Below are 16,308 nucleotides of genomic sequence, written 5' to 3'. Positions count from 1 at the left end.
AAGGGTCATCCAGTGGAAGGGTCACAGACCACAAGAAGCTGTCTCTCACCTGACACCAGCAAGGATTTAGGAGTGCAGGAGTGAGAAGCAAACCACCCTTATCCCACCATTCGTACTCCTCCTGCTTCCTAGCTTCCAACTTGGCAGACAGACTGAGGTGCCCAGGAGAGAAAGCTCCTTAGAGCTGCAGTTCTAAGCCTGGGCATCAGCCAAAACACAGTCAGCATTTTCTGCCCAGGGAGCTCAATGCTGAGAGATGTCCTCGAGGTGAAAGGCTCCTGCACTCTAATTACCATTCACAAATCTCTCCTAGGGGACTCTCGGGGTGAATGCTGGCTGCAGTGAGATGTCCTGTATTTTAACAGAAGGAGGAAAATTATAAATCATGGATACTTGGCAATAAGAGCTTGGAGAAAGGACTGCAGTGTGCAGAGGGCAGGTGCATGCTTGTCTGCAGCCTCAGCATCCTGCAGCACAGCCAGGATGGGAAAAACTAGTCATGGACCCTGCAGAGAGCAGTGCCACAGCCCCGGAAACCCAGCGTGCTGGGATGTGCTCCACACCCTTAGTTTTACTTTCTGTACTCTGCAGATGCTGCTTCTCAGTGCTGCTTGTCCCATCAAAGCTGACACTTGATTTAAAATGAGCTGGAATTCATCTGGCAAGCAGGCAGAGCTCAAAAATCCCCAACCTGCCTGTGAAACCCTGCTCAAGGATGGACAGTCCCTGTTCCAGCATTAGGGTAGGACAGGGCAGGGTAGAGGAATGACAGAAATTACAGCAAAACATTACTGGGGCCAGGTGCTCACTGCAGCATTGCTGAATAACTCTGTCAGAATAACCCAGCCCTCAATGCAGGTCTCTCCCCATGGGTGGAGCACACTCCTCTCCATCCCAACTTTTGTTGTTGCTACTGTCCCAGGATGCTGCTGTGCCTCAGGACCAAACAGGCACAACACAAGGCTGCAGGTTTGGGTCAGGTGGTTACAGGGAGAGTGAAACAAAGTTGAAAAGAGGGTCCCCAGAAATTAAAGCAGTTGTCCTAATGCAGAGATCAGCACGTTTTACTCCTTGCTGCCTGCTCATCCGTCTGCTCCCCCATGCTGGCTCTCCACAATGCCCCTGGCAGGGGGGGCAAGAACATCACCACCACAGAGGGGAAACAGCACTCAGTGGATGCTTGACCTTCCCAGTATTGAGTTATAAACAGGCATCAAAGCCAAAACCACTGCTCCCCTTAGCCAGCCAGCAGAGCCACCTCCTAAAGCCCTTCAGGGACATCCAGCATCTCTCAGAATTTACCTGTTGCACAACTGCATCTCTCCTCACCACTTAAAAGTTGTATCCTGCAACATAAAGGACTTTCCCCAGTACAAGCACTTTGCATCTGGAAGAGGTGCCCAGGGCTGAGCCCAAAGCAGTGATGGTGTGGGCACCAGGCCCCAAGGTGGATGACTGCCCCCACAAGCACAAGCTTTCTGCAGCCCTCCAAACAGCCAAGCAGCGATGGCACCGTCCCCAGAAAGTCATTAAATGCATGGAAAAATTATTCTGTGGTGACTGTATTATACACCTCAAACAAAGAGAGGAGAGAAGGCAGAGGTGTGCCAAAAACTGGCTCCAAACCCCCAGTGCTGAAGCCACCCCCTGGGAGCTGGGCTATACCCAGGCCCACAGTGTTTGCCAGTCTCCTTGGCGCAGTGCAGCATTGCTGAATGTGAAGCTAAGCTTAACAAAATGAGGAGAAATGCCCTGGCAGGTGACAACCTTTAGCTGTTATCTATCTCATGGCTGCCCTTAAAGCAGGCAGCCTCTAGCATCAACCAGAGAAAATCCCCACGTGGGATTTCCTTTAATTTAAAAAGATAGTCTTGAGTGCAACAGCACCATCTATACTGCCAGAACCAGGCTCTGGTGGCAGAGGAGCTGTGTGTGCTGCTGGAAGAGGCACAGCTTCATTTCAGGGCTGGTCAGGAGCTGAAGCTGAATATCCAGTCAATCTGTAGAGTTAATTGGTGTGGAGCTCCACACCAATTCAGCAAGAGGAACTCACTCAGTGCTTACAAGGCTCCAGCAGCCACGCTGTCACCTCACCCTCAGGGCAGCAAGGCAGCAGAAGTCACTGGAGGGGATCACATTTGATCTCAGAGCTACCTGGAAGCCACACTCCAACTCACATCTTGTAGTGTGAAGCAGGGGAACAATAGTTCCTGTTAGGGGTGTTGGCAAGGAGCAGCGATGGAGTGAGATCTGTGTGGATGGAGGGGTGTGAGCAACCACGTTTGCTTCTGAGCCCTGAGCCCATGCCAGGCTGCACACTGGAACCAGCCCACTCCATTCAACTCTGTGCATGGCTGGAATTTCTTTTTATCCTCGAGAATCTGAGCCTTTCTCCAGCCATCCCTACCCACCCCAGGGACATGTGCCAAAGGGACACAGCTGGGGACAGGCTCACGCCTCGCTGGTGTTCCTGTGAGCTGATGGCACAGGGTGTGCAGAGGCACATGCCATTCCTACCTGACAGGTAGAAATACCTGGTAGAAATCCAAGTAATCTCTGCAACGCTTCTGTGTTGGCACAAAGCAGCCATCAAGTGTCCACAGCAGTGTCTGCAAACAGCTTCCAGCTCCACTCACACAGCCAAAAACACAGATGTGTCCAAACACTGCTTAACCCAAGGGGCAGCCTGCAGGGTGGAAATCAGTTCCTGAGGTCTTTTCTGTGTTTGCCAGCCCAGACAGTGAGAATTCAGTTCCTGGCTTGAGCCATTCCCCATTCTTGTGAGCCTACAGAACACACCAGAGCATGCTCTGAGATCCAATGCTCACTGCCAAAGGCTCACTTGAAGGAGCAAGAGATCTGAGTAGGCTCAGCCTCTCCAGGTGCTGTGTTTGTCAAGGGGGGTAGGGAAGATACTTGGGTTTTCACCTGTTTTGGACAAACAACACGCCAGACACATTACTCGACAGGAACAGCCTCCAGGGCTCAATCCAGGCGTGCAGGAAGGAGCCACACAATTGACTCACAAAATAACTGGCTTTGGGGAAATCACCTCTTTCACCACTTGTTTGGATCACTGGATATTTCCCCATTCCTCAGACAATTCCAGGACTTGGTCACATCAAAGCAAAGGATACACAGGACTGAACATTTTGAAAACCTGTGACTTCTTACCAGACAGAAAGCAAACCCAAGGTTTGAAACTCTGGAAAATTTCCCAAAAACTTCCCAAAGACTTTAAAAAAAACCCCTGCAGTTCTTCCAAGAGATAGCCCTAGCAGCAGGTCCAGGCTCTGTCTCAGCCAGCACCCTCTGTAGCCCAGGAGCTCCTCACCCTGCTCCTGGTGCTCCCAGAGCTGGCACTCTGCTCCTGTCACCTCAAGTACCAGATGGCCCACTGGGGGAAAGCACCCCATGAAGCTGACAGTCACCTTCTGGGACCTGGCATGAAGGAGAAACCTTTTATAATGCCTCACTGGAGCCAGGAAGGGCACCACATGTCATTTCAATTAGGATTCTTTGCTGGGGGAGGAGCAGCAGGGAGGTGAGGAATTAGTGCTCGCCTTCACGTTTAAAGCAATTTGTTCCCTCTCTGCTTATCCTGCTGCTCTGTAATGATGGAAGTGTCACATCTGAGCAGCACCAAGCTCCCCAATTTGGGAGGAGGAGTCTCTGCTGGAAGGTAACCCACTTCATTAAGACAAGGAAGCTCACCAGCCCTTCAGGCTCCACAGCAGAGATATGAAGAGCTTCAGGCAGTGCAGCCTCAAGTGCCGGCGCTGGGAGTGCGAGTGGAAAGGCTGATGAGCAGGACAGCCAGAGCATCCAGAGTCACATACGGTGACTGCTGACAGCAGCAAAGGGAACATCCACCTCAGCACATCCTGCACCAGGTGAGGATGGCACTTCTGAGCCACTCTCCCCCCTCACCATGCCCACCTGCATTGCCATTTCTCTGGCATCCCAATTGTATCCAGAGAATGCACTGGGCTGCCCAGCACTTTCAGACTGTTCCAAACACCGGGATGGGCTGGCCAGGTCCTTCCCACATTCCAGTGCCAGCAACGAGGCAGTGGCTTTTGCTATGACACTGCAGACTTGTGTGTGAGCACAGGCAGGACATTCCTGCATTGCTAAACCCAGTACTACCCCTGCAGGGATAGGAAGGGAAATTGCAACCTCAGTGAGAGAGGGGTGGGAGGGACAGCGGGGAAGAAACAACAGTGTGGTGGTCAGTAGAAGTTGCATGCTTCATACAACACCCCAGGGAACCAGGGGTTTGCAGCCCTAGGCTGAACCTGAAACATGGTGGAAATATTGCTCCACACATTCCAGAACTGCCAGGTGTTCCTACAGACTGCATCATGTTCTGTGACTTCAAGCACACACCTTGAAGCGTGCGGTTCTGAGCTGAGAAGAGTCACTAGTGACACGAGAAGAAAAAATAAGAAATCTACATCTTTAGAGATTTAAGCTACGCTTCAACTCTCCTTTCCCACGTCTCTTTGGGAAAGCAGTGTACCACAAATGCATGAAAAGCCATTCAATTTATTTCTACTCTGTCTGCACAAGGGCTCTCAACTCTGATGGAATGAACATCATTGCCTGGTTTATTCCAGCAGAGTTAGCACATGGAAAATGGACTCTGACAGAAGTTATGGCAAGTTACCTGTGCAGAGGATGGGAAATGCCACAGTAAAGCTCTATCAGGTGTGTGAGCACAAAGCACAGAACAGCCGTGCACTGGGCTCACACAGGAGGAAGATGCACTCTGGCCATCTGCAAGTCAACAGCAGTCATTCAAATTCAACACACCAGGTTTTTTTAAAAAATATGATTTCCTACTTATTTATTTTTCCTTTAATAACACAGTTTAGCATTTCAGAGTTCAGCATTCTACACTCTTACACACTGTCCTTGTTTATTAGCATTTAAACACAAAAAGACATAGCAAGACCTCCAAACACAAATAAATACAAAAACACAATATACAGTGAACTGAAATACAACATATAATAATGCTATTGGGAAATTAAGACATGTTGCTAATTCCTTTTTTTTAATTATTATTTTAACAACATGGTTATTGCTGAGCAATAAATTATACATTTTAAAATTGTTTTTCCCCCTAAAAGAAAAGGACGAGAACCACTGGTTACCAGATCACTTGCACTGTATCCTTACAGCTATTGATAATTAAGACAGGCAGAATATACACAATCAAATGAGGCTGGCCTTCTTTGGTCTTTGTTTTTGATCATAAAACTGAACACAAGTGTACCGTTCACTGAAGAGTATGAGATTAAAGAAATGGATACACAAGTTTCAAACACATTAATTTGTACATTATTCTCAATCACTGATGTCTTTTCCATAGTTCTCACAGAATTTCTTGGAAACAAATGTCAGCTTTAGTTTTCCCAATTGTTATGTTGTTCCATGCATCTTAAAGGTTATCCTACTTGTCTAAGAGAAACGGACCTACATTTAGCCCATCATCTCCTAATGGGGTATTTTCCACAGCTCTCTAGTCACCACTAATTCATTGGAGTTTTATACCTTGTAGAAAAAATCCTGAACTTCCCCATTTTTTTCTATAAAACTGAAAACAAAAAGTATTAACTGAACAACAGCTATAAGAAAAACCAAACAGGTGGATTACACGATGCATCAGCAACGATGGAAGCTTTTACCTTCCCATTCCACAAGTACAGATTACACAACTCTCTGCCAGTGACGCAGGTCATAGTTGGAAGATGTGTCCTTTCAGGTGCGAGCTATATTCAAATACAAAGCTCAGAACACTATGCAAGAAAATGACCTTTACGAATGATAATGCTGGTTTATCTCAGTAACCCTTAGACAGAGTCAAATTTTATCACCACGCATCACACTGCCAGCAATGGAGCGTGTGAACACCGGCATCGCTAAGAAGTTAAAAAGTCCTTGCAGAACTGGCAACCAAATTAAAAGCTTAGTTCCAAAGGACCAAAAACACAAACACCACATAGAGACAACAAACCTTTCCCTGAATGGGTAGGTTAGTAAGCCACAGAGTTGGGATCCAGATTTGAATTCCACATCAAGTCTGGGATGTTTGAATCCAGGGTTTTGGTTCAGGTGCTTCTCTGTGAAATTCAGATCTTATTTGAACCCTAAGGAACTAATCCTAACTTGGAGGGAAAATAATGAAGAGACACAGCCTAATATCTACACTGACATCATGAAATGGAAGACAGAAGCTGCAGTCTTACTAGAAGAGAAACAGGAATAGTCAGATCCCTTATGTGTTGTGTAACTCTACTCTTCTAAACCTTAAGAGGATGTCCCTGAATCAGCAGTCCAAAGTTTTCCACAACCTTCCTATCTGGTGCTTCTCTGCAAAGGCCTGGATTAAGAGGCAAAAAAGAACAATTAAGCCCTCCAGATTTTGGTTTACAGAAAAAGGGAGAAAGCCCCACAAGAAAGAAATGGTCAAGTCACACTGACTGGTAGAACAAAGATGAACCCACTTCACTGTACAATGGTATTCTCCTTCCTTAGTAAAGAGGAGCATCAAACGAGACTGGTTTTGTTGGATGATTCTGAACAAACAGAGCAGGACACACGTTTGCTGCTGTTACTCACACTGACATGCTGTGCTGGCCTTCACTCCACACGTCTGGGCCACCACGTGTCTACAACCCCAAATCACGACAGCTTGAATGTTTAATTCTAGCCCTTACTGTCCTGATGTGGGTCTTCAGGGTATGTCAACATATTTTCCAGTTCCTTTAAGGGACTAATGTACTAAAAGAGCAAAACCTCATGATTCAGAGATAACACTAGGGAACTGGAACCTCTCATTCAGTTCCAGCTCCAGGAGATTCCTTTTGTGACTCTGGGCAAATCACTTCACATCTCATCCATGATTTCCTTGTTCCAAAAAAGAGAAACAGCACTTGCTATACAATGTACACAGTATTAAAACCTATTATCAGATTAAACTACCAAACCAATCATTTTTATTGCAGTAGCTTTGACTTCTAGGTCACCTAGAATATCAAGGTATTGAACTGAACAGGACAGGAGTTCCAGGGAAGAGGTTCGGATGCTTTTTATCATTTTTTGTTCCAAAGTAGAGGAAATGATTTGCAATCAAAAAGTTGCCCATCACTATAGTTGTTTAAAATACAGGAATCTCCAAATTATCAAAGCATGAGGAAGAACATGTGTCCTAAATTACAATTCAAAGTCTTCAGAAAAGCTAAACGAAGTGTTTGCTACATACAGGTCTTCAAACCTGAAAGATATGAACCAAAGTTTGCCCTTAGCCAAGATCCTCCCTTAGCAGCAGCAAGTTATATTTGCACCAATTGATCAAGTATAACTTGGAGGAAAAGGGTTTTGTTTCATCACTTCTACATAAAGAAAAGACTTTGCATATTTATGTGCATGCATGTCTGTGTGCATATGTATGTACCTACACACATACAAGAAATTTACAGAGCAAAATCTAAGAGATTAGGTATGCAACCCAAGAATTTCCCCCCTCACCTATCTGTGTATTTGCATAGTTAAATCATATCAAAGGCATCAATACTGCAGTCACATTTTTCACTCTTGTGCAGTGCAGGCAACTTTCCTTGTCACTCCCTACACGCTTCTCTCTCTTGGACCAAAGAGCACCAGTGTTTTAAAAACTGAACAAAATATCAGCAGATACCCTGCACTGTTGGTGAAATGCCTATCCCAGGTGATGGAATACAGATACAAATAGGTGGTAGCTTTTTAAACTCCATCTCAGCAAGCTATAATCATGGCAAGCTGAGGAAACAGAAGCAGTACAATCACAACCTAACATTCATGGGTTCAACACTTAAATCCCAGCTAACACAAATCTCTATCACATCTTTGCATTTGAGAAATTCACCAGGCACAGAAACAGGCACATATCTTCATCTTTCCTTTTCCAAGTAGAAAACACCATGAGAAAAGGAAATAAACTGCATTTCTTTTTTTCATATTTTTAAAAATCTAGCATGTTTTTCCATCAAAAGTATGCCACCCACTATTCCCTTTTCCTATTGCACATTTTCTTTGTGAAGAGCAACATTTACAGTACAAGGCTGAAATCAACATTGCATATTGTAAGTCAGCAGTTGAAGGTGTACCGTGTAGACAGTAACTGAAACAAGACCCCAATTAATTAGCTCAGAGAAGCAATGCAGACGTGGTCATGCATCATAACTGCAGGTTGGTCTTCAAACACCCAAATAGTTTCATCCTGTTTAGGATTCAAGACTTTCTAGGTAAGAGGTGCACTCACTCTGTGCTGAAGAGTATACACAAAGGGCAACATCCAGATTGTCACACACTGGAATCTCCCTAGAGGATGCTGGAAACAGAAGAGGCTTGTACATAACTTGGAGCATCACTGTGAAGAAAGAACACCAGCAAGAGACTTCAGCTGTGTGCTGCTAAGAATTACTAAGTAGAGGACAATATGGTTCCACTGAACAAACTGTTCAAAGTAATGCAAGTACTCCGGGACCCCCTTGCACTAGTGGCACCCCCCAGGAGTTTGCCAGGATTCAAGAGTACACATGGGGGCAGGGTGTTGTCCCATGAATCACTTTAAACAGACAGTCCCTAGAAAACTTCAGATATCTCAGTCAGGAGCAGAGAGAAAAAGGATAAAGGGCATTTCAGCGATGAGAGAAACAGTTAAATAACTTAAAAGTGTACGGTTGAGTAAAGCACCAGGTATCTTTTCCTTTCAACTTAGAGAATATACAGTGGCCTTGTTTTCACAAAATGCTACATACTCCTTGCTGGAAAGCAGAGGAAACTGATTTCTATGTACACAGTCAGAACTCTACAGAGATGGCCTGTGAGCTCTGCAGAGAAAGGGGTGTTACAGTCAAGGCTTCAGGTATTCCACAGCAGGCGGTGTCTACATTTGTGTAGCAAGATCCTGGATTTCACAGTACGCAGGGTTGGCAAACTGGAAATTCTCTGGCAGCTTCATGTAGTTTTAAAAAATAAGTGCAGTAGGCCTCTGTTTTATTAACTGTGATAAAAAGCACATATGCAAAAATATTTTTATATCGATAGCACATTACTGCATTATAAAAGCTGCCCAAGTGAAGCTGAAGATTCTGGCAGCTGGTGCTTTTGGCACTTGGGAGATGTGGAAAGCAGCATAGAGATCTGTGAAATACAACAGTGACTGATGTTTCTGCTACAGTGATCGGCATTTAGATAGTTAGCAGTGTTCATATTTAAACTTCTCTGTGAAGTTTCTGAGTCAATATCCCACCAAGACGAGATATTCAGATCTCTTAAAGCTACTAGTTTAGGCTGTGTGCAGACTCAGGAAGACTTCCCTATTGGTTTACACATTCACATGTTTCAAAGTCCTCTTTCAATCACCAAGGCTGGAAATGTTTTTTTTTCCTCCTCTTTTAAAGAGCTTGGATTTAGAAGCGCAATTCTGTCACAGAAGTTGGAAACTGTAGTCACAAATCTGCAGAATATGCTGGGCCCTGCTTATACTCAAATTCTCCTCCAAGTCTCAGATTGAAACAGGATATAAAGTGTTTTGAGATGGCCAAACGGTTTCATTTAATTTTACAAGACATGCATTAGCAATGGGAGGAGAGTCCTTTGGACATTTCCACTTGGGAATCCTGTTTTCAGTAAAATTCTGTGATGCACAAACACAAAAGCTCAGCTGCCTACATTCACAATTATTAAAATGACACAAGTTGAGCGAACCTTCGCCCTAAAGCGTAAGTGATGGGTTTACTTATGCAGCCTGCATAAAACTGCAAGTGCCATACAATTATATCTAGAGATATAGATGCAGGTATATCTATAGATATTTATCTCTTGTGCAGAACATCCTCCTTCTGTGCTAGAAATTAAATGCTAGCACGTGCCTCCATATTTGAGCTTGCACCTGTTGACAGCCACGTACCATAGGGGGAGTACAGTACCCGGACAATGGAAGGCAAGAAAAGGAAGACAAGGTGCTGCTGACGGTCAGGACAGCCAGCAGCAGGCAGTATTCTAGCAGGTGCCTGGAAAACCCATGAAGACCACTTAGCATGCATTGTATATCCATAAATACTTCTTGCAGGCACTGTGTGTGAAGGCACAGCCAAAAAAGACAATGGCAAAGACAAGCTGAAATACAAAGGCATGAATTCAACTGCACCTTAGACAAAAATTGTGACTATGCCTCAAAAAAGCAGAAAATTGATACAGCCTGACATTAAAGGCTGAGATGCAGTAGTTTTTTCAAGCCCATGAAGGCTGAAAACACAGTGGTGCAAGCCCGCTCTGCCTAAGCAGGGTTTGAAAGAGCAACACAGTCAGGCTGTGTCTCTGGACTTGCTTGTCACAGGCTATTAAATAGAAGCAGATGAACACAGCAGGTTGCAATCAGCATGTTTCAGGGCTAGCAAATGCTTTCCACTACAGTTCAGGCTGTTACAAGAAAGAAGCCCATGCATTCCCCATTAGGATGCTTGTCTGCTACGAGAAGCTGCCACGAGCATCCATATTCACAGCCCCAGAGTTCTCAGATGGATTCGTTTCAAGTGATGCCACCTCACAGCCACAGGCATTGGAGGAAAAATGTTGCCTGCCTTCACAGTGGCCATGGAGACTGTCTAGTCCAAGCTCCATAGGAGCACTGAGCATAACGTTTTGGCACCTCAATAGGATGGATTCCACCATGGCCAAGTCGTAGAAGCTGCAGAAGCCAAAGGAGTGGGCTTTGGCTTCTGTTTCGTACATTGCAAGGTACCTAAGGGCTCTGAAGACAAGGCTAAACATTATGCCTGAAGTCCAATTAAACTACCATTTCAGATATCAGAAGTAATCTGAATAAAAAGCTATGGTTTATAAGCAGCACAGCACATCTAAGGCACATGTATGCATGCAAGCCACCATCACTGTATTAAGACACTGCTGGTTTGTCTTGAAGCAATGGTTGCTAGTACAGAACAAACACAGAGGCTTTTTTCAGCACTAATCCTCCTCCCCAATACTGAAAATACTATATACTGCTGACAGCATAATGTGCAACATATATAGCTTGATTGGAAAGCATGGGGCAGAACTTTAAAAAATGTACAGGATTCCGTTTAGAACTCCAAAGTTCAACAAATGCCCTATTTTAGGGTGAAAACAATTATAAATCTGATAATGATGCACAGCATCCATGAGTGATTTTTCCTTAATTTTGAAATAGTGTCATTAACTACGACATATATTGTAGGTTTACATTTCTAAAGAGAAATAACAGAATTGAATAGTTTTTTTTTCCTATCACAAGTGATAACCAGTGTTTGATATCTTCTATTTTTTCTTCCAAGAAATATCAGTCTATCAACAGTTTTAAAATAAAATGTTTTCTGTAACAATAGAACTTTAAATAAAAATATGATTTTGATTCAGATACTTTTGAGAAGACATGGATACTTTTCCAAGATCTTCTGACAAAGTAATTATTAAAACAGAGACCAGATGAGGCCTTATAAAGACAATATACTATATTTCAGACAAGATTGCACCTCAGTTTTTCAAAGAATATCATAATTGCAACATTACTTCATCTTCTTTTAACATGCTGACAATTTCCAGCTAGCCCACATGTGAAGGGTTTTTCTTGTATTCTAGCTTAAAAGAAATAAAAGTCGGTAATTGATTCAGCACATACTGTATATGTCTTTTCACCTCCAATTGACTAGATCATTAATAAGTTAAAAAAAATCCTCTCTGACCATAATCACTATCCTGATGAGGGAAAAGTGATTCTTCAGAGCTCAAGTGTTGCTAGTTCTATTAAAAAATATACCATGGTATGATTTCTTAATGTGTTGCTACTTTCGCAATTGGACCCTATGCAGTTATGCCTTCAAACTCTTCCATCTGTTCCACAAGGTGGTTCTGTGAGCTTTAGGACCTCTGGTTGAAGACAAACTGATATAAAAACCCCCAAACGGAGTTGCCTTCTGTTTAATCTGCCTCCCCCAGTGTATGTCAGGGGTCTGGTAGATCCGATGTATCCACTATGACTTTAATAAAAATAGTATCATCTTTAATATACGTTCCATTCTCTAGAACAGTTTGAGCCACAAAGACTGGGCAGCCAGATGCAATGTTCATTTCTCCAGTTGGCTTCTTGAAACTGCTGCTGTTTGGATCTGGCTTGAAAGCATCTCCCAAGTGGCGTCGAGACGGTCCCTGATCCATGAGCATGAGAGTCACTTTCTGCTTGAAGGGCCACGGAAGCAAAGCATCGTATTCTCCACGCATAATGACAAAAAACAGAGACAAGTGCGTCCCCTTTCCCATGCCATCTCCATTCAGGTAAACTCTGGCACACATCTTGTAGCCAAAGTATCCAGTATAAAAGGGTTGGCTGTACAGGGACAGAGTCTTCCCCATGACTGCTTCTTGCTTCCGACGTTTATAATCGCGGATCTTCCAGATCAACACTCCGTTGTAGCTCGCGGTTTCCAGAACCTGGAAGCGGAGGTCCATGTCAGCCAGCCGAATGTCGTGGACGCTCAGCATCTGGTCGTGCCTGCTCAGCTGGGTCTCCAGCAGGCCTGCCACAAACACAAAGGATGGGGTGAGAAACCTGCTGTTTACTACAGACTCTGAAAATCAATCACCAGTGCTGCTACTGTGTATGAAAACATTTTCCTCCTCGACAACCCAAGTGCATTTGGCCACTGATGAAGCAATTTCTACAGGCTCTAATTTGCTGGCTGGTATCTCGGTTAGCTGGGATTTTTACAAATGTGGGCGTTAATCACACATGCAGTAAAAGTCAAATATTCAAATCATCTAACAGATTTTTCCTGGTCACTAAACAGTAAAACTAGAGGCTTCCATTTTTTGAAAGGAGATTTGGCAGCATTATCTGCAGATTGCTATTTAGCAGGTAAGACCTTGGAAGCAGTTACACATCCTATGTAATCCCTCTGAAATTCAGAAGCATTCCTGATCACTCAAAACATTCTTTTTAGACACTATTTGTCTCAGAAGCACACTGCTGTTATAATGTCTAACGTTCTTCACAAAAAAACAAAACCCAAAAATTTAAGCTTAGATCAGTATTATATGGTTATTTATTTAGTTTGGAGGGAGGGCTATGTTTTCTGTGTCCCCCTTCCCTTTCATGTTACTCTTTTGTTTTGTTACTGGCAAAATTGGCCAACACAATACTGAGAAGCAGATGAATTCATAAGGCAGGTTTATCTTATATAGGTCTATTTAAATGTTCTCTGCCACAATCATTTAAACTCTTGCATATGAGCTACACTGTCCTGCTGAATTCCAGTTTTTATTCAGAAGCACAATAACCTTATTCTTAAGCAGATCTCAGTTTTCTTAGGATCAAATACACCTGTCTAATCAGGAATGGGTAGTTTCAGGTGGATAACCATACTGGTCCATTCACAGGGGAGAAGAGTAGTAAAAGCAGTCAATACACCACGACTGTACTTAAAGAAGTTGCTGAAAGCTATTTGCTATCAAAGATCAATTAAGAAACTGTTTATAACGAGCTAACAATGCAGTCAAGACAAGAGTCAATAAAACAAAACAGGAGACAAGAATCAAGCCTAAGAAAAAGCATGAAAGCAATGCCACACCATCAAGAAATAAAATACACAATCTCCTACTCAGAAATCCGAAGCATCAGCATTACTGATGTTTCCATATAAAAGTCACAATGGGAGTGCCACTCAAGGGACACCGTTTTCCTCTCAACAGCACCTCAGCCCATTGTGCTCACACTCACTTGTATTCCGAGCTCCTTGCCCTGCAGTTTTATCAACACTTTCCAGCTCAGTCACTCTGTTCTGGAGAGATTCCACACTGCTCTTCATGCTGTCAGCCTCCTCCCAGTTCTGGCGGAAGGGACGGATTTCTTTGTCCAGTTCTTTGAGTTTCTCTGCTTGACTGTCTATCACTCGCTTTATAAAATAATAGCATATGAGTTAAAATAACACAAGGACATTAATTCATGCAAATTAAACACAGATTATATGTTGGTAATAAGACTGAATTCCCATATAAACAAGTTTTGCTTATTTCTAATATTTTAATAATAAAAACCTAGAAAATTTAAAGCAATAGCCCAGGTATTTATGAAACACTTAAAAAATACTTAGTGCTGCATAGGTAGAGCACTGTGAGAATTAGCAATAGCCTTATTTTAAAAAAGGGACTTGTCAGTGTGTACCTCCTGTCTAAGACAGTTTGATTTTTTTTTTTTTAAACCTTTCAATGGAAGAACAATTTTCTGAATGTCTCTATATTGGTATTACGGGCTGACACTTGTTGGGTTTCATGTGACAGTACTTAAACAACAAAGTATGGGCACAACTTCCTGTGGTGTGGATCAAATGGCTGCCCATGTGCACAGGTTTATATTGGTTTACAGCAAAATAACTTATGCCTCCAGGAAAACATCATTGCTCTTGCACACATGGAACACAAGTACACACATGTGCAAGCTGCCAGCTCATATAAATCAATCATCAAAGCCTAAGTTATTATGTGCCTATAACTATACCAGAAGCCCTCAAGAATGTAAGCAAAACAATCACTTCTGTCCCCTAAGTACCTTTAAGATTCCCACTCTTACTTCCTAAACTCAATAACCCATGCGTTTTGAAGGTAATTTCAGTTGAGTCTTTTAAAGAAAACAAACAAACAAAAAAATAGACCAGCTGATTTAGGAAAGGCATTAAATGTATCACTCAAGAAAGAAATAGGAAGGCCAGTATTCTCTGAAAGAGGGACATTGCAAGCACCTTAGTATATTACAAATATAAAGAACATATTTCTCAGTCTATCTCAGATCTGATGCAAGAAATACACAGCACTTCACATTATCACATCTAATTTGGACTAGCAGGAATTTTAGCCAGAACCCTATAATCAGTTGTGAAGTTGAAATGATAACAAAAATATCTGAGAGAAGAAACTACTTTTGCTACCACCTACAGTTAAATTCCAACTCTAACTTTAGAGCTTTTTAGTTTATCATCATATAGAGCCAACAAACGTAAAAATCATGTTTCATTTCTTCACAAAATAAAGTGGCAGTTGAGTACAAAACAAGAAAATAAATTTATTTTGCATTAGCCTTCTGGTTAGCCATGTGGATTCAGCATTTCCCACTGATGGGGAAAACCCTTCTGCCTCATGCAACCTCCATTTCCCCTCTGAGCCATTTGCTTTTAATCACGTGGTTTCAATTAGACTGAAAGTCTGTAACCTTTAATTGAAGGTTCTCAATTGATGAGCCAGCTGGCAAAATCAGGTTGTAGAAATCTTATTTTTTGTCTCAAAACCACTGAGCAATCTAACGTATTTCAGGATGAACTATTTATTTCTATGCTCATGTTTTAAAACAAGTTATGTATCTCTCACTTCCAGAATCCGGGCTTTGTGAAGGAAAGCTGTGCACTGAATAATAAATGCCAGGTAAATATATGAAGTAAATATGTATGAAGCAGCTTGCCTGGACTTATGAAACACCACCTACCAACACAGTCACACCCTCCCACTTTGGGCTGATGGTAATCAGAAAATAGAGCAGGGAAGGGCTCTTAGCCATAAATGTAAGGAAACATAGCACAGCATGGCCTGAATGCATGATGTGAGAGCAGAACCAAAGCATTTGGCCACTAGTTCACAGTTAACATGCAAAAGCAACTCAAAGTATGCCCAAGTCTGGTACTTTTCCTTTACTCATACCAAATATGAACTCTCCAAGGCAAGAACAGTAACATGGTTGGGGTTTGCACAGTGCCTCACAGCTTGCACCTCTTTGGACTAATACAGTATCAAACAAAATAAATGATCACATTTTTATATGAACTGGGGAAGTGCTAAACATGCAGAAGAATTGTAAACTATTCTTTTGGGAGAAGTTTACCCCAAGCTGTTATTAGGGACTCACTTCTCTCCACTAACCTGGTCAACATTCTACCTTTGTACATGTATAACCAATTCTGGCTTTAACTGCTTCTGCTTCACATTGGCAAATGTGCAGCATTTTTATCTACTGTTCCTTGACATGAGAATTCAAGAGATATAAAATAATCAGAAATAAGACTTCTATTTAATTTTTAAAAAGCAGTGGGATCTCTATCTTTTTACCCTACAGGGAGTCAACCTCCCTCCTGCTGGGAGATACTGATGTACTAAATCTGAATTTAATGCAGCAGTGGAGATTTTCACTCTAATTATTCCATTAGAAAGCACACAGATGTTTCACACTGTACTCATAAA

The 16,308-nt window shown here is 42.7% G+C and overlaps 1 protein-coding gene across 9 annotated transcripts in view; it reads right to left on the bottom strand.

Annotated features, from left to right (window-relative positions):
* Positions 1–4,819: 4,819 nt before the first annotated feature.
* Positions 4,820–16,308, bottom strand: part of TRAF3 (TNF receptor associated factor 3) — a 69,189-nt gene continuing 57,700 nt past the window's right edge. For all 9 annotated transcript variants that reach the window (XM_088166272.1, XM_088166276.1, XM_014871931.2 and 6 more), the window contains 2 exons: positions 13,805–13,979; positions 4,820–12,605 (listed from right to left, as the gene is read on the bottom strand). In XM_088166272.1, coding sequence (XP_088022398.1) covers positions 12,034–12,605; positions 13,805–13,979 — 747 coding nt within the window. In that variant the 3' untranslated portion in view covers positions 4,820–12,033. The remainder of the gene's footprint in view (positions 12,606–13,804; positions 13,980–16,308) is intronic.

Source organism: Sturnus vulgaris, chromosome 6, assembly GCF_052056855.1.
Source record: "Sturnus vulgaris isolate bStuVul1 chromosome 6, bStuVul1.hap1, whole genome shotgun sequence".
Classification (NCBI taxonomy): domain Eukaryota; kingdom Metazoa; phylum Chordata; class Aves; order Passeriformes; family Sturnidae; genus Sturnus; species Sturnus vulgaris.
The sequence above is the reverse complement of the archived record's forward strand: the minus strand, read 5'-3'. Positions and strand labels throughout refer to the sequence as shown.